At 42.0% G+C, this 18265-nt stretch overlaps 1 protein-coding gene across 1 annotated transcript; it reads right to left on the reverse strand.

Moving 5' to 3' along the window:
* Nucleotides 1–689: 689 nt before the first annotated feature.
* On the reverse strand, nucleotides 690–18007 carry LOC119850086 (high-affinity choline transporter 1-like). Its single transcript, XM_043503943.1, is given in 7 exon segments — nucleotides 690–1202; nucleotides 3806–3960; nucleotides 3963–4022; nucleotides 7768–7921; nucleotides 10022–10165; nucleotides 14996–15118; nucleotides 17889–18007. Coding segments are annotated over 6 exon segments (1041 nt in total). The 5' UTR covers nucleotides 15011–15118; nucleotides 17889–18007.
* Nucleotides 18008–18265: the final 258 nt, after the last annotated feature.

An 18265-nucleotide genomic window follows, 5' to 3' on the forward strand; every position in this document is an offset into this window, starting at 1 on the left:
ACACACCTTTTACATAATAACATAGGATTGCAGTATGGGCTCACAGCTGAGGTCCATATAGTCCGGTGTCCTCCTGTCTCTAACAGAGACCAGCACCAGATTTGTCAGAGGAAAGTGCAAAAACCCCCATAATAGACAGTTATGAAATAACATGCCCATAGGGCAGTTTATTCCCAACTTCTATCAGTTAGTGGTTGGTTTATGTCCTTCTTTAAAGAAAACCCTGTCTAATAGAACTGTGGATTTCTTTCATTAGCTTTATAAACTTCTAATCCTTCTCTGAATCTTTTTTTAGCTTGTGGCCTCAGTGGTAGCTTGTGGCAGAGATTCCACATGTTAATTCTGTGATTGTGAAAAAAATAAATCCTTTATTAGTTTTAAATGTTAGCTCAGTTGATTTGGTTTAATCTATTATAAAGACAGAGACCAGTCCCAAAGTTCAGATCCACATCTCAAACTCTTCCCAAATGTGGATTTGTTTGGCTTTGGGGTTTAGGTTCAATTTAATCGCAAACGTTCAGTCTTATAATAACAAACCAATATATGTCTGTATAATGAAAGAAACAATGTTAATCAGAAAAGAGATTTCAGCTTCCAGCTTTCTAGGGGGATATTATAAATAATCATGAATAAAAATAACTCAGCATGTAATGAAAAATACCTTGGCCCATATTATGAAGTACACAATATTAAGTATGTATTTCAATAGGATTAATATAAACTATATTTATAGTCTCAGGGAGTGGAACAGAAGCCTCTCTTTCCTTTATTACGCTGCAAACATCCCACCTGTGAAGGAGGATGTTTCTCTTAAACAAAAATGCCACCAGGTATGAAACAGCAATGATAGTCCCCAAAGTGAGAAGCATGGTGAAGGTTTTAAAGGGGAACAGCTGAATGTAGACCCCATCCACAAGAGAGCAACCTGGGTAGTGAATAATAGGGGAGATTTTCAGGGAAGGCTCCCCTGCCAGCAGCCTTAACAGGAACCCAAAGAGGAATCCAGCAGCTGAGCCATATGTGTTGGTGTTGGGAATGAAAAGCACGCAGCAGAGCTGGGGAAAGAGAAGGGCGTACACCAGCTCACCACTCAGGAACCACAGATCATAAACAGAGTTAGAAAGGAAAGCCAGGCCTGCAGCTGCTGCCCCAAAAACCACCATGGAGACCCTCATTATACAGACAACTTCTTTCTCTGTAGCCTTAAAAATAAGGGAGTATTGTTGTAGAAATCATCATTGGCTCATTTTTAATCTCACCCTGAATTAGATCTCAAGGTTACAAAAGTCAGAGGAGTTTATTAATAGATGCTGGCACTGTTATAACAGTGCACGCTAGTGCTTGTGTAACAACCCCTGCCTTGCCAGTAGTGTTTGAACTCAGGACTTTCAGCACCAAAGCCCGCACCTCTGCCACTTAAAATAAAGGAGGAACTTTATTAGTTGTACTGTTTATTAATGACTGAGGCCAGCACATTAGTTAGAGTGGCCTTGAATTTTGGATGCCCAACTTTAGACACCAGAGCCTGATTTTCAGAGGTATGGACCATCTACAGCTGCATTCAAAACCAATGGGAGGTGCAGGTGTTCAGCTCCTTGCAACATCACACCACGCAATATGTCTGCAACTGAGCTCCCAAAAACTGAGGCATGCAAGTGGAGAGGCCAGGACATTAACTTTAATATCAAACCAGGTCAGAATTCATATGTTTCACCAAACTAATAATATTGATCCTTACAGATTTTACATTTGTATTATTTGTCCGTGGTAAGGAATTTTTCATATTAAAAATGGGTAAATTTAAGAAATGTTTACAGAGGTGAGGGTAGATTTTAACTTTTGCACTAAAGAGCTTTTCTGAGTTGCTTTTAAGTCCCTCTGGTGGGCCTCATGCTGGGATAGATTATGTGGGATGAAATCAGAAGCAAGTCTAAATGAACGTACATAAGAGAGTGTAAGCAACTATAATTTACACCTTCTGGAATTCTCAGTGTGTAAGTTACGCTAACTTGACCAATACTACAAAGTGTTGCCAGCACAGCTACGTGAGGTAGGAGTATGAAAAAAATCACACACTCCAGCTGACATAGTTATGCCAGCAAAACCTCCTATGTGGACGCAACTGTGCTGACAAGAGTGGGTTTTTTTGGCAGAGCTAATGTTGTTCAGGGAGGTGGGGGTAGCTATGCTGGCAGAACTACTTTTGCTGGCATATGTTATGTCTCCACTGGGGGGTTTTGTCAGCAATCTATGCCTGCAAACGCTCTGTAGCATAGACAGGCCATGGGACTCTCTTTGCTGTTCTGTGGTGTGCTTTGAGGTACTGCTGTTTGAAACAGAACTCCCCCAAGTGAGGAACATGTACGGTTTCCATCCCCATCCCCCATGGAGATGATGATTTGGGCCAAATCTATTTAAAATAGCCTGGTGAGTTTTGCTGCTGACTTCAGTGGAGCATTACAGGCCCTGAATGTGGTTGTGCTTGCCTTGGCAGACACAATTACCAACCTCAAGCACTGAAAAATCATGAGTCAGCCTCCTACCCGCCATCACGAGATCTAAAAATATAAATAAATTTTGGGTTGTTTTTATTTACATTCTCATGTCTAAACCTTCAATATGTACTCCACGTTTTCAAGCTTTTCTCCATCATCGTGAGGATTAGAAACTTTTGTTTAAAGGAAAGCTGAGATTCCCATGCAATCTCTTGATTTCAGCAGTTCAAGATATTGATATTGACTTCAGTGTGACTACTGGTGTGAGCAAGTGCTCACTAGCATGAGTAAAAGGTGCACAATCTAGGCCCCATTGTTTTAGCCGCCATTTTGATTTAGTAATGAAGTGAGAACAACCTTTCAGGAAAATCAGACCAGCCAGTTAATTCTGGAGGATTACTTGCCCAGTCAAATTAGTGATATATTTTTCTAAAGCAGCTTGATATTGAAAACCTAGCTACACATCTTATACAAATTAGATTAATAATACCCATTTCTAGGATACAGTCACCTTGTGCATTAATCTTGGCCTCCTAGTTTTTCCTTTGTCATAACACAATGTATTTGCCAGAGTTTAAATAAAAAGCTCAGGCCACCAAGTAACAAAGTACAGACCCCAAGAAATTCAATTTCCTGTCTTATCTTTACTATGTACCTTTAAACTACAGGATATCAGTGTGATTTACAAGTTTATAGATAAATCATTTCACCACCACTGAAGTGCTGTCATAGAATCATAGAATATCAGGGTTGGAAGGGACTTCAGGAGGTCATCTAGTCCAACCCCCCGCTCAAAGCAGGACCAATCCCCAACTAAATCATCCTGTCCCCGGCTAGAAAACTTCTGTCACTTTTTTTAGTTCCAATTTTGAAAGTTTTCTTGTCTCCTCTGTGTCACACGAGAGCATCTTAAGTTTGTTGGGAAGGCCAGGTTTCTCTTTCTGGAGTCATTAATAATGAAACAAAACCACTTTAAAAAATGGAACAATAGTCAGAGAGGAGCCAAAAAGCGCCTTCTGCTCTCTAATATGCTGCATAAGTGCTTTGAAGTGCTTTGCCCAAGGGCTTTTTGCTGTTCTCTTTGACTTAATTTGAGACTATGAAAGATGCACAGCCTTTTCATTTGCTAAATGACTAGTTCAAAGTCTACCCTCTGTAGTGATTCCATCCCATATCTAGAGCCCAATAACAGCATTTTATAGCAACATTCACCTTGAGAAATCTTGGGGCATACAGAGAAGTAGTTTAAAAACCTTCCATAACTTTCCCCATATGATTCATGGTGTCAGTGGCTCACAAAGATTCCTCACCTTTTTCCTAAGAATTTTCCTATAGATGTTGTGAGCTAGCATGGAGCTGGCTGATAGAAGGGCTGAATCTGCAGAAGACATGACAGCAGTAGCAATGGCTCCTAAGCCAGCAACGGAAACATACGTTGGGCAAAGATACTGGAGAACTATGGGAATATCATGCTGGACTCCCCTCTTTCATTAGCTGTTGGCAGATCATAGCTTGTCTGATTCCAGTCTTAAAAAAGAAAAGAACATTAATTAACAGGGAGTTTTGGATTTGCTGTGTTAATTTTTCATTCCTTTACTCTCTTCTGTGTTGAAATAACTAACAGTGAATTCCACATTGATCTTGACCTTTTTTTTTCCCTGCAAAGTACAGTAAGACATACTTATTTCCTCTGAAACAATCAATAACTCTGAAGGGAAAGATCATTAGGAACACTGTCAGCATTCCTGGGCTCTGTAAGATCTCTAAAGTGTCAGAAATCCACCAAAACTTTCTAAGCTTCATCATGCTTTGAGGTCTGTGGTTTGGGGGTTATGAAAATGGAAGAAAAAATTAAACGAAATTCAACCTTGAAAAACACCAGAACGTTCATCTGAAGGGAAATAATTCAAAGCGCAGCATAGAAGGAAGATATTTGGAATGTCATAAAACAAGAACTTCATCAAATCAGTTGGTTAACAAACAAAAGTCAATGCAATTTGGGGATGCACAGGCAGAAGAAGGGTTATGACAGCTCCTGTCTACATACTATAGATACTTAGGCCCCATCAACGTAGTATCTGAGCACCTCACTAACACCAACAAGTTTATCATCTCAATAGTTTTCTGAGGTAGAGAAGTAGTAATATCCTGATTTTTCAAATGGGAAACTGAGGCACGGGGATTAAGTGACTTGTCCAAGATCACACAGGATGTTTGTGGCAGAACTGGGAACAAAGCTCAGATTTTCTGAGTTTCTTATGGTTTAACCTTGAGGCCATTTGTGATAAATGAAGGGGGGGTGGGACAGCTCCCTTTTATGGACACCTTGCCAGCCAGTTTGCTATAAAATCCCTGTTAGTAGCTGTTCTCTACTTGCTTTACCTGTAAAGGGTTAAAAAAGCCCATAGGTAAAAGAAAGGAAGTGGGAACCTGACTAAAAGAGCCAATGGGAGGGCTAGAACTTTTTAAAATTGGGAAAAAACTTTCCCTTTTTCTGTCTGTTGTTGTTCTCCAGAGAGAGGGGACAGAGCAGAGACAGGGCTGGAGCTATGCTGTCAAAAGCTGTGGGTCAGGTATGAAAATCACTAGATCATATCTAGAAACTACTCATTTGAAACCCCATATATATAAAAAGAAAAGGAAGACTTGTGGCACCTTAGAGACTAACAAATTTATTTGAGCATAAGCTTTCGTGAGCTACAGCTCACTTCATCGGATGCTCACAAAAGCTTATGCTCAAATAAATTTGTTAGTCTCTAAGGTGCCACAAGTACTCCTTTTCTTTTTGCGAATACAGACTAACACGGCTGCTACTCTGAAACCCAGATATATAAGTAGATCAGGAAATGTCTAGAAAGATGTGATTAGATTTATCTCTTTTATTTCTTTATGGCTTGTGGACTCTTCTGTGCTAACCCCCAAATGCTTTTGTTTTGTTTGTAACCATTAAGCTAGACTTCAAGCAAACCATTCTTGATGCTTAATTATTATATTTGCTCTTTTTAAATCTAGCAATAGCCTAAGTTCCAGATGTATTTTCTTTCTTTTTGTTTTTAATAAAATTTACCTTTTTAAAGAACAGGATTGGGTTTTTGAGTCCTAAGAGGTTTGTGCACATGTTGTTTAATTAGCTGGTGGCAACATCTGATTTCCTTTGTTTCTTTCTCAGCTATTCCCTGGAGTAGAGGTGAAAGGGCTTGAGGGTACCTCATAGGGAGGAATTCCCAAGTGCGCCTTCCTGGGTCTAAAGGGGTTGGTTGTTTTTTTGTGTTTTTTTTGCACTTGGATAGTGGCACCATCTACCCATCCAAGGTCAAAGAGAAGCTGTAACCTTGGGAGTTTAATACAAGCCTGGAGTGCCCAGTATTAATTATTAGAATCCGTGTGGGCCTCCACCTTCTGCACTACAAGTGCCAGAGTGGGGAATCAGCCTTGACACCATTCTTCTCCTCGCTGAGATTGCATGAGAGTTGGCAACGCTGAAATTTTGAATCTCTGTGACTGTAACTCTGTAAGCCTAATATTGCAATGAGCTTACTTTTTTTTTTTTAATTCTGAGGAACTGTTCCTCAGCTATTGTAAATTGGTGTGAGCTACACAGATTGACACCAGCTGAGGATCTAGTCCTCATTATATACGACTAGGGATTAAAACAAAACAAACAAACAAACCTCTTTGTACCAGAGCATTGCCTATTTAACCATATCTGGAAAATTAATGAGGAAAATATAACTTCCAGAGTGGAAAGAATGATCTTAGGGGTAGAAAGAATGTTGAGACTGAGGATAGCAGGCCTACGTCCAGCCTGCTCTGTTCCAAGTTCTAGCCTACAGCTGCCTGACATTATCTTCTATTAGTTGTAGGCCAGGCTGCAATGCATGATGGGAAAGAAAGAGACTATAAGAGGCAGTCTTTCGCAGTGCTACTAATTCTTGCGATTTTATCACAAGTTTTACAGGATTGGGTGATTTTCTTAAAGCCCCGGCTTCATGTAGAAACTCAACTTTCATTTAAAAATTAAAGTTCATTTCTAGCCATATGGTCATGGAGAAAAGTTTGAAAACGTGACCCAAGCCTTAAGGCTCAGAAACCAGCAGGCAAAGAAACCTTTGTTAAAAATCTCATGATTTTTAAACCAGTCCCATGATTTTTGGAGCATGACTCATGGTTTTTGAATGCTTGGCGATAGCTGTAATGCTTTCCTCAGAGTGGACAGAAGGCCCAGGCAAGCAGAAGCGTAAGGAAGCTCTTCATGGGCTGGGATCAAGGTGGTGTGATTCCTTCTTGAGAGGGAGCCAGGGAAGAAACCTGGGAGGGTGTCTGCTGAAGACATTTCAGAAGGCCTAGGATGAGATGGGCCAAGGTAGGAAGTGTCTGGAAAAAAGTGAAGCAGGGCAGGGATTTTAATGCAGTGCACAGCAGCTTAAGGTACATCTATACTGGAATAAAAGACTTGCGGCATGGCTGCGGCTGGCCTGGCCATGGCTGGCCCGGGTCAGCTGACTCAGGCTCATAGGGCTCTCTGGCTGTGGAGCTAAAAATTGCTTTGTAGATGTTTGGGATCAGGCTGGAGCCTAGGCTGGATCCTCCCCCTCACAGAGTCCCAGAGATCAGGCTCCAGTCCAAACCTGAACATCTACAGAACAGTTTTACAGCCTCGCAACCCAAGCCCCGGGATCCCAAATCAGCTGACTTGGGCCAGTCGCAGGTGTTTAATGGCTGTGTAGACTTTACCCTTAGTAGTTTAGGAAGCCTGGGCTGAAGACTGCACTAGACGATGGACCTGGAATTTCTTTATGGTGCCACCTATAGGAGATGGGAACCTCAGCAACCAAGGAGAAGGCCCTGGAAAGAAAGCCAAAAAAGACTGTCTGGAAGATTTGGATTTTTCCATTTTATTTGGACTCTTCTTTGTGACTTTTGTATCCTGGAATATTTTTAAGTTTGACAACAGGGCTCTCTGGGACCTCCTTCCAGCCAGCTAAAAGGAGATCACCACGTATTGGGAAACTGAGGCAGACACTGCATCTCCATGTGGGAGAGGTAAGATGCCTGTTACAGTGAGATTGATATTTACTTTGCTATTCATTGTGTCACTGTTTACTTTTTCTTCATCATTTGTTTGTTCTATCCATCATTTGTGCCTCATACGTATAGACAGCAAGATTTTGGGGGCACGGACAAATGTGTGCGTGAGTGTACAGCGCCTAGCAAAATAGGCCATTGGTCATGGCCTCAAGGTGCTAATGGAAAGAAACAGCTTTTGTGTTACCTGTAGAAGCAGCGACTGCGCCAATCAGAACAGATGGAATGACCATGAAAACACACCCAAACCCTGCAAAATAAGAAGTGAGCCTTGCTTGTCTGGATGAGGAGGCTGCGAGGACTCTTTGGAAATAGATCTGCCATGGAATACTTCCAAGAGCCTGAAAAAAAGGTAAACCATTAAAAATAACTCATGAATCACTATTAGAAGCTGGAGTGACATTTGCTATAGACCTTCATTTGCTCCCTCCCCCACCAGAATTTTCATAGGTCTGTATACTCCATTATGTCTTCCACTCTTTGTCTCCCTCCCTCCCTCCCAACTTTGTAGGATATAATATAATCACATATAATGTTCTACATGCTGATGCAACTTCGCCCCCCTCTCCCCTGAATTTTTCTGAAATGACACCTCTGATTTGGGGCAAACCTATCCTCATGAAGGCAGTTCCTCCCTCCAGACAGTAGTCATTCTGGGGTTACTGCTGCTACTGCAACCTGTGGGTTGTAATATTCCTTCTGGCTATCACTCTGTCCTTTTGCAGGGGAGGGTGATTGGTAGATCAGTGGCATCACAGATCCATTATCTTGGCCCCCACTCCTCCCTGGGCTTGTCTCTCTCCTAACCCCATCCCTTTCCATTGCAGCCAGGAAAGATCCCGTGCAGAACCAGGCTTCATAGCACACAGGGGTGTATGCTCCTTCATTCATTAGGCTTCCTTCATTCTGTAGCAGAGCTGCCCTTGTTCCACTGTTTTTGTGGCAAAAGTAGCAGGAGTTTCCCTGTCAGGCACTCAGGGTGTCTTTGGCATAGGAACTCCTTTGTTGTCATTTATTATTTTTACAGCACCCAGTACAAAGGACAAATAATAAGACTGGCCCAACCCTAAGACCTTACAATCTACATTTAAACACAAGCCAAGAGTAACAAACTTCCTGGAGAGGGATGAGCTGAGGCAGGACACGAGTCACAGCAATAAGAGCACCCTGTTCCTCAGACAGCATTATTATTATTTATTATTAGGTCTGTCAAGCAATTTAAAAAAATGAATCATGATTAATCATGTGATTAAAAAAATTAATCGTGACTAATGGCACAATTAATCACAGTGTTAAACAATAATAGAATGACCATTTAGTGAAATATTTTTGGATGTTTTCTACATTTTCAAAAATATTGATTTCAATTACAACACAAATACAAAGTGTACAGTGCTCACTTTATGTTTATTTTTGATTACAAATATTTGCACTGTAAAAAACAAAAGAAATAGTATTTTTCAGTTCACCTAATACAAGTACTGTAGTGCAATATCTTTATCATGAAAGTTGAACGTACAAATGTAGAATTATGTACAAAAAAAACTGCATTCAAAAACAAAACAACAATTTTTGATGGCATTTCACATAGGCACCAACTCCGTGGGTGCTGCGGGGCTGGAGCACCCATGGGGAAGAATTAGCGGGTGCTCTGCACCCACCAGCAGCCAAGCTCCCTCCCCTCCTCCCCTGAGTGCCGCGTCCAACTCCTCCCCCTCCCAGCGCTTCCTGCCCGCCACCTAACAGCTGTTTGGCGGCGCTTAGGACTTTCTGGGAGGGAGGGGGAGGAGTGGGGACGTGGCACGCTTGGGGGAGGAGGCGGTAAAGAGGCGGGGCAGGGGTGGGGACTTGGGGGAAGGGGGTGAAATTGGGGTGGGGTGAGGGTGATGCGGGGCAAGCAGAGGCAGGGCCAGGGGTGGTGGGGGGGGTGGAGCACCAACGGGGCAGAGGGTAAGTCAGTGCCTATGGCATTTCAGATTTTTAAACCTTGCATGGGGCCTGGGAACCTCCCAGCTGCCACAGGCAGTGCGGGACCCCTGGAGCTGCAGGTGGCAGGGGTACCCTGCAGCCCCCAGCTGCTGCAGGTAGCTCCAAGCCCCAAGCAGCTGCCCTGCTTCAGGAGGTGTGGGGACCCGCAGGTCCCCATTTTGTCCTGGATATTTTTAGTAAAAGTCACAGATAGGTCACATCTTCTGAAATTTTTTCTTTTTTGCCCATGACCTGTCCGTAACTTTTACTAAAAATATCCAGGACGAAATCTTAGCCTTAACCATAATAAAGATGCATTCATAAAAATATCTGAAATTCTGAAGTGTCTTTCTCCCTCTATTCTATCGTGTGAAACTCAGTCTGTACTAGTGGGTTTATAAAAAGGTGCTTTGCTTTTACTGATACTCCAGGTGAACTATTAGAAGGAAAGGATGGAAAAAAGAAGATCTTACCACATACAGAAGTTCATCTAACCATCTTCCAAGATACTCTGTTTCTAGTTTGCTAATCCATGGTACTTGATAGAATTCATTAACAGCAGTATAATAAATCCTTTCAGTTGCAGAGTTCAGCAGTGCAAATGGCACACAAGTCCACTGTGTCTAGCATGAAAACAATTATCAGTACAAAAGGATAATGTACACCAGACAACATTTGTAACTCCTCTGTTTTCCCTATAAACCTGAAATTCCCCCTCCCCAGACCACACCACCACTAAATCTTGGCATTCCACATAAATCTGAAATTGCCTCCCACCTTTAAACTCTCATATGGATTTTTCTAATGTTAAGGGTGATGGTTGTGAGTAGACTGAGGCTGAGAAGGGGAAAATAAACTAGTCCTGTTTAACCTTTCCATTTAAACTTCTGTCTTGTTTTCAATAGTTTTTTATATAACTCACATGGGTACTCTTGTCATTTTATAAAGTGGCTGGTTTTGTATAGAGAAGTTGCTTTGCATTGCTGTGGTGTTACAAACCAGCCCTAAAGCTGGTTGAAGTGGGGAAGCATGTCAGAGGACTCTTCCCTATACCTGAGCTTTTCTATAGATCTGCAGAGAGGCTGCTGCCCAGGTCCTGTGGGTGTCATGATGTGTTCTAAGGCATAGCCTTGCATAGTCCTGACCCCATGTAGTCATATCCAGTGCAGTTTATCTCAGCTTCTTGATGGAATACATTGCTATGGGGCTGGGAACAGCCAGTGGCAAATCAAATGGAATCAATCCCATTTGGCTCTAACAAAACAGCGGCTGAAATATTAATCATGCAGCCTCTTGAATAATGATGGTGATTAAGCAGTGATGATGCAATTGCCTGTTTTCCCCACAGAAATAAATACTGGTAACTCAACACTGTTATAACTCAGAGAGCCTTCTAAAGGTACAGCAAGCACTTTCCCCCTTGAGAATCCTGGATGTGACTCATTCAGTTAGAGAGCAGTGCCCTGACCCTCTTCACAGATTTGCACATGAGGCTGCTGTCCTGAACATACCTAGGTTTGTTTTTGAAGGTTTATTTTTGCCCTACATCTTTAAGAGTTCAGCTTTGGCTATAAGGCCCATGGAGGTGGCGATGTGAAGACACAAACCCTGTAGAATAAAAGACTAAGAGCAGTGTCACTGGTACACTCCCCTTTATGTTGTACTACTGTATATAGCAGTGGCGTAGCCAGGAAGGGACTCTTGGATGGGCCCCAACTTTGGGTGGGTGGGCAAGCCCCTGCACCCCAACCCACTCTCCAGGCGGGCAGAGAGGGGCAAGTGCCTGATCCCGTTCCCTGACTGGAGCATCAGGCAGTAGGGTGGAGCAGGGCAAGCCCCCAACCCTATTTCCCGGCTGGAGCGCCAGGCAGGCAGAGAGGGGAAAGCCCCCGCGTCCTGATCCCACTCCCCAGCTGGAGTGCCGGCGGGTGGGGGGAACAGGGCAAGCGCTGGGGCTGGAGCAGAGCTAGACTGGAGGGGGTGGGCCTGGATGGCCGCAGCCCACCCAGGCCCACTTGTGGCTACAGCCCTGCTACATAGTGCCCTCCCAGTGGGGAACAGCTGTGATTGTGCTGTAAGGGTGTGGGGTGTGGCAGCAGAGACCAAATGTCATCCTCCATTTTGAAAAGCAGGATTCCAGACTGCTGGGCCAGAGCAAGCTGTGGCTGGCTCTCACTTATAGCAGGATCTTGTTGCTGTGTTGTAAGTGTTTAAGTAATAATGTCATGTTAAATATAAAGCTCTCTGGGCCTCAAGAAGAATACCACACTCCCCACTGTGGGGAGCGTCTCTGCTGGCTGGCATAGATAGGGTGAAGACATTGTCTGTCCTGCCCCTTTGGGAGAGGCTGGTGCTGATGTGGGTGGTAGCCTGCATTCTCCTTGAGCTCTCTGGACACAAGTGCAGCGGTTATTTCTAGCCATGTGTAGGTGTGCTTGTGGCACCCAACGGTTCCTAGTACCTCCTGCTTTCCTCACCCCACCTTGAGCACCCATTCTGGATGAAAAAATCAATTGTGCCTAAATGGCTAACACCTTTTGAAGTAGGGTGACCAGATAGCAAGTGTGAAAAATTGGGACGGGGGTTAATAGGCACCTATATAAGAAAAAGCCCCGAATATCAGGACTGTCCCTATAAAATCGGGACATCTGGTCACCCTATTTTGAAGACAGCTATTTTGTTTATAGCCATGTTCTGGACGACATTAGGCTGAGCTGCCGGTTAAGTGACTAGTGTTAACCTAGCCACCAGAGGGGGCCCATGCTGTTTCATAAAAGCAGTTAGAGAACTGCAGTAATGAAGCCTTGCAGAGTTCAAATAAAGTCCATCCCTTGGGTCATATCAGGCTTGCAACATTTAAGGAAAGACAAACTGAAGACTAAAGTTTCCCCACTTTGGCCTGTGCGGATCTCTCTGCCTGAATTCCCTAGTAACTATTTTGTTTGTGATATTAGAATAAAACAGTCTGAACAAAAACGCAGATGCCAGATCCTGGCTTATGCTATCTCTGTACCTGAAAAACTACAGCCAGGAGAAGGGATGCAGCTGCTGTGTCCTAAACCTAGCTCCTCCAAAACCCATGCAACTTGAAGCTCATCTCACATCACTGTAAATCAGGATTAGCTCCATGGAGTTATATTGGCATACAGCTGGTGTCAGAGAGAGGAAAGTCAGGCTGCATGGAGTTAATATTCTGGAGAGCTTGGTGAGTCGCTCCCAGGTTGAGTCTTAGAGGAGCACTCTGTGGAAGGGATTTGGGGTCGGGAGCTGTAGGCTGTGTGAGTTTTAGTGTCTTATTTACTACTTATGGAATGCATCCTTTTCCACTCGGAATACTCATAATAGTCCTGGCATAAGAAGACCTTGTCTGGGCACTCCCTGTCTCTCTAGAATATGGGGGGAGGGGGGAACTGTTTTAAGAAATTAGTGCAGTAATCTGACCCTTCAAAGACAGATGGATCCAGTGGATACACAGAGTGGATACACAGTCATAATCATCATGATCTTTTTCTAATGTGCTAAGACTAAACACTGTTTTTGATTTAAATAGTTTTAATTTCAGCCCATCTAATTTAGAAGTGCTGTTACAGACCTGTTTATTACAAATTAAAGTGCAACACTATGACAGTCATTTCCCACTGCTCATTCTGTTGGGATTGTTTTGCATGTCCACTAAAGGCTCCATCCTACAAATACTTATGTGTGTGAATAAGTCCCATTGGACTGCTTGCCTAAGTACTTCATACAAGTGTTTGTAAGATGGTGCTCTGAAACCCACATCCTATGCAGACCCCTGTGCCTGCCTACAGACCCATGGATTTCACTGGAGCTCTATGTGGATGCAGGGATCCTCCCACACAGAACTCAGTGTAGGACTGGAAAGTTAGGTACCTGTCCTACAAACACTTAAGCATGTGCATAACTCTAATAGAAATTAATGGTGTCACTCACGCGAGTAAAGTTAGACATGTGCTTATGGAATTGAGTTGTTTTTAAACACTATTGGGCAAGGACTGTTTTCTTTAAACTTTTACCTAACTTGGGTACCAGAAATGAGCATTTCCAAATCTTCCAACATGTTCATGGTTCCCCCCACAAGTGTAACCTTAATCTAAACTTTGAATCTTTTTAAAAAGTACCTAAAATATTCTCTGAAGATATTAAATATATTTATATTTTTAAAACTATACCTCAGTTTAACAGTGATTTGGAGAGAGGGTGAAATTGAGATTTTTGTGAGTCTGAATAGTGTATTGCTTGAGAAACCTGTTGCTGTTTTAACACAGACATTTAGAAAATGGCATGTTCCAGCTTTGCAGAAAGAAGAATTGTTTTCTAATAAGTTCTGACTTTGAGGTGGTTTTTGGCACTCTCACACATTCTGGATTTAAAATAAGCTACTGGGGAAGGCACTTGGAAGGACTTGGGAAATTTGGTCTTTTGATTAATTGACCTAGAAACTACAATACTATAGCCTCATAAAAGAATTATTGTTCACCCTGTGCTCGCTCCAAGCCTCATGAAGGGTTTTACATATGCTGCTTTGTAATTCCTCTTGTAAGCCAATGAAGTGTTCGTCTTAATTAGACATACTGAAAGATCCTTGGGGCTGAGATTGTGGGTTAGATTCTGATCTTAGTTACACTCATAAATCTATGAGGCCAAATTCTGCTCTGGATTTTGTAGGTATAAATCCAGAGTATTTTCAGTAGGATTACTCCAGATTTATACTGTGTAAATCAGAGAATCTTTCCTGGACTGTATGTGAGTCAGCTGTTTTTTCCCAAAGGAGCATGAACTTGCTTGAACTATTTCCCTCTGTTTGGATTCAATCTCCAGCTGTTTTCTGGGAATTCAATAGGTAGCTCTCCACCCCCTCCACCTCCCGCCCTCTGTGTCAATTGATAGCCGCAGTATGGCCTTCCAGGGTTTCTGTGCTGCTGGAGGGTGTCATTTTTCAGATGAGATGTAAAACTAAGGTTGTCACCATACTCCATGGGCATTAAGGATTTTATAGCAATTTCACAATAGTAGCAGCGTTAGCTCCAGTGACTGGGTCAATTCCAAGTGGGGCAATTAGTACAATCAAACTAAATGCTTCCTGTAGTTTCAGTTATATCTGGTATTTTCTCTTCTTCTCCTAAACTGTTGTGTAGTGTGCGTATGGGCTGTTAAACAGTTACTACCATCCACCCCAGAAGTAGCTGCATTTAAATGGTGGGTAAAATGACATTGGTTTTATGAATACAGAACTGCTCTGTTTCACATCCTGTATATAATTGCCTTTAGAGCAAAGATTGCTTTTTAATGGTTTTCCTTAGATTGTTATTAACCATGCAATAATGAGGTCAGGAAATAATAAAGAAGCCCCTTCTCATACACAAGGTTTCTTGTGCTTTACCTCTTCTACACTTCAGTCTAAAATCACAGAAGTGTATAGGCCTTACCAGGCTGACCATCATAAAAACCAGCTGAGTATAGTCCTCCCAGTAAAGTGTAGAGTATAACAGTACATGCTGAAATGATGATAGCTAAATATCCTCTGATATCCAAGATCACACTCGTAGCCCCTGCAAAGAAAAACAGCTTTATATATATATACTCACACACACACACACACACACACACACACACACACACACACACGAACATATATACATACATACACACACTATAATTACACAGTTGGCACCATTCCGGTCACAGAACTGCAATCAATATTCTTGTTATAAACCAAAACTTGATGCAAGGAGTCTTCATGCATCTAATGGGCAGAAATTATTATACAATTTTTAAAATATTATTTTAAATGAGTTTATTTTAAATGGTTTTTGTGAACATTCCACTTTTACATTTCGGTCAGTACTAAAGTTTGGCTAGCCTCAAGCAGCGCAACAAATCTTCCCCAGTCTCAATGTTCACTTTCCCTTTTGATTCCTCTGTGAGTGGAAACACCAAGGACCAGTTTCAGAAATGATACTTGAGATGTGTAAAGGAATTTAAGGAGGTCTAAATTGGTGTCATTTATTCACCCAGAGGCTGGAAAAGTGTGAGTTAAAGTAAGATGATGCATACTTAAGTTACATCCTCCTGTGAGTTGGTTTTCTTGCTACAGTTCTATCTTCCAGCTCCGTCAGTATGTAAATTGCACTTTAAACTCCTCTAGGCTCCTTCAAACTCACTTACACCCACTTACCAATGTGTAACAGTCAGAGGTGATGTGTAAAGTGGCTTTAACCCAGAAAAAAAATCTTTGGTAAAATATATCCTGAGTATTTCACGCTTCCCAACCATACAACATCCACATACTTTCTCCTCCCACATCTAAATCCCCAGACTCTCAATCTGGTCATTCTGTCTGGGTTTCCTAGGAACATAAGAATTGCCTGACTATGTCAGAACAATGCTCCATCCTACCCAGTATTCTGCCTCTGACAGTGGCCAGTACCAGATGCTTCAGAGGAAGGTGGAAGAAAACTTGAAATCATGGAATATCTTATTCATACGGAAAGCTCCTTAACACTGCCAGTTTGAGGTTGGCTTACGTTTTGCAGTATGAAGGCTTATCCTATTCAAACTTTTGTTCTTTTTGAAAAAAACCTCTTTACTAGCATAACTCTGGATATATTTGTTATCCATATAAATATCTAATCGTTTTCTGAATCCTGGTAAACTCTGGGCCTCAGTGATAACTTATGACAATGAGTTCCACAGCTTAAATATGCATTGTGTAAAAGTATTTCCTATTATCAGTATTACATTTGCTGTCTTGCAATTTCATTGAACGTCCCATTCCTCTTGTATTATGGAAAGAGTAAATAGAAGTTCTTAAACTACTTTCTTTGGGCCACTCATTATTTTGTTTGCTTTTATCATGTCCCATTTTATTCCCTTCCAATTTAGAGTAAACAATCTTTTCATTCTCTCTTCACATGGAAATTTTGCCTGGCCTTTAATCATTCTCATTGCCTGTCTCTGAAAACTCTCTTTACAAGTCTTCTCAGAAAAAACAACGCAACAAACCATTCCCATTTTTCTATCTCCCAGTTTCATTCTTTTCTACATCTCAATTTTTCTATTTCCTTCTATGACACTTCCCCCATCACTCTCATCTTCTGTCTCTCCTCTTCCCCATCTTTCTGTACCTGAGCCCACCTCTTTCACTCTTTCTCTGTCTCTTCTATTTCCTCCTCAAGTCCCCCTGCTCATTTCTTTAGCTCTCCACTTTATATCCCTCTCAGTCACTCTCCTTTTCTATTCCCTTCACACACCTTCAGTCCTTCTCTTGCCTCTTTTGTCCTACCTCATTTACTCTTTCTTATTAAGACTGCTGCCACAGCTTCCCCTTTCTTTCCCAATGGCCAGTGTGTTAAGAGCAAAGCTGTTTCTCTGCTTTTCCCTCTCTGCTTCTCTGTCATTTTGTCTCTGCTTCTCTCTCCCCCATGGGGCTTCTTCACCAGTGGATCCACAGACAGATTTAGGCCATTTAGGCCACACCCATGCTGTAGCAGTCAAGAGTTCAACTGCACGTAATGGACTTCCTGTTGTGTGCTAGCTATCCCTTTGAGGAGAAAGCAAGTTTCCCTTTATTATCATGCTCTGTGGCGGGTGTATAAATTTAGCACAAATGGATTTCCCACTGATGTCAATGGCAGATTTGCACAGGGTGGAAGTAGCTAAATGTAGTAGCTAAATGTTTAGTTTTTATCATTATTTGTTCAGTACCTTTTCGTCACATTTAGCATCACCAAGGGGGAGAATATTCTACCTTTAACATCACTGCTATTTCTATCCTTTGTCATTCTTCCTTCTCAGTCCTCCTTTCCCCCTGCCTCTCTTCCTTTAACTCTACATGATCATTTTTGTTTAGTCGAAAACCGAATTTTCCATTGGACAAAAAACTGTTCTTATGGGAAAAGTTTGCTCTGTCCTAGGTCACGGTGAAAGTTTCCTTTGCAAACATGAGGGCTACAAATCTAGGTGTTTGTCACCCTTGCCCTCGGGGAACCACTACCCAGTACTAGAACAAAACTAACGCCACCCTTATATTAAATAAAACACTACAGCGTTCTCTCTGCAGTAATAGTCCAAACACTCTGCATCGGTAGTTCAGATATTACAACTTACAGTTGCATAATAATAGTTCTATGGGTCTTTTGTGCAGATTTTTATTGCTTATTTCCCTATTATGGTTTAACAGTTGCATTCTGTTCTAATTTCTGTGTATCTGCACAAATACTAAAAGGATCCAGAAACTACTGACTCTTAAAAAAAGCTACATGATGCGAGCGGAAAAAGAAATCTATTCTGAAGGAGTATATGTATAAGATATATACTTACCTAAAGCAGAAAGAATAGCTGCAAACCAAAATACATCTCCTATCAATGTTGGAAGAAAGAGAAGGGTTCCCATAGCATTCCCATAGGTTTCTTGGAGGGGACCCATCATTGTCACATAGCTTTTGGATCGCATTGGCTTTACAAAGAAGAGGCCCCCTAGCGAAAATCAAATGACAAGGTAAATTATTATTTTAATTATTGCCTATGAACCAAACAAGAATGGGGCCCCTTTGCGCTAGGAGCTGTACAGACACAGAGTAATAGACAGTCCCAGCCCCAAAGAGTTTATAATCTAAATAGACAAGACAGACACAGGGTAGGAAAAAAGATATAACAGGCAGAGTGAACAATATGGTGGCTGCAAACTTCATGTTAGT

The sequence above is a fragment of the Dermochelys coriacea genome, chromosome 1 (assembly GCF_009764565.3).
Source record: "Dermochelys coriacea isolate rDerCor1 chromosome 1, rDerCor1.pri.v4, whole genome shotgun sequence".
NCBI classification, from domain to species: Eukaryota; Metazoa; Chordata; order Testudines; family Dermochelyidae; genus Dermochelys; species Dermochelys coriacea.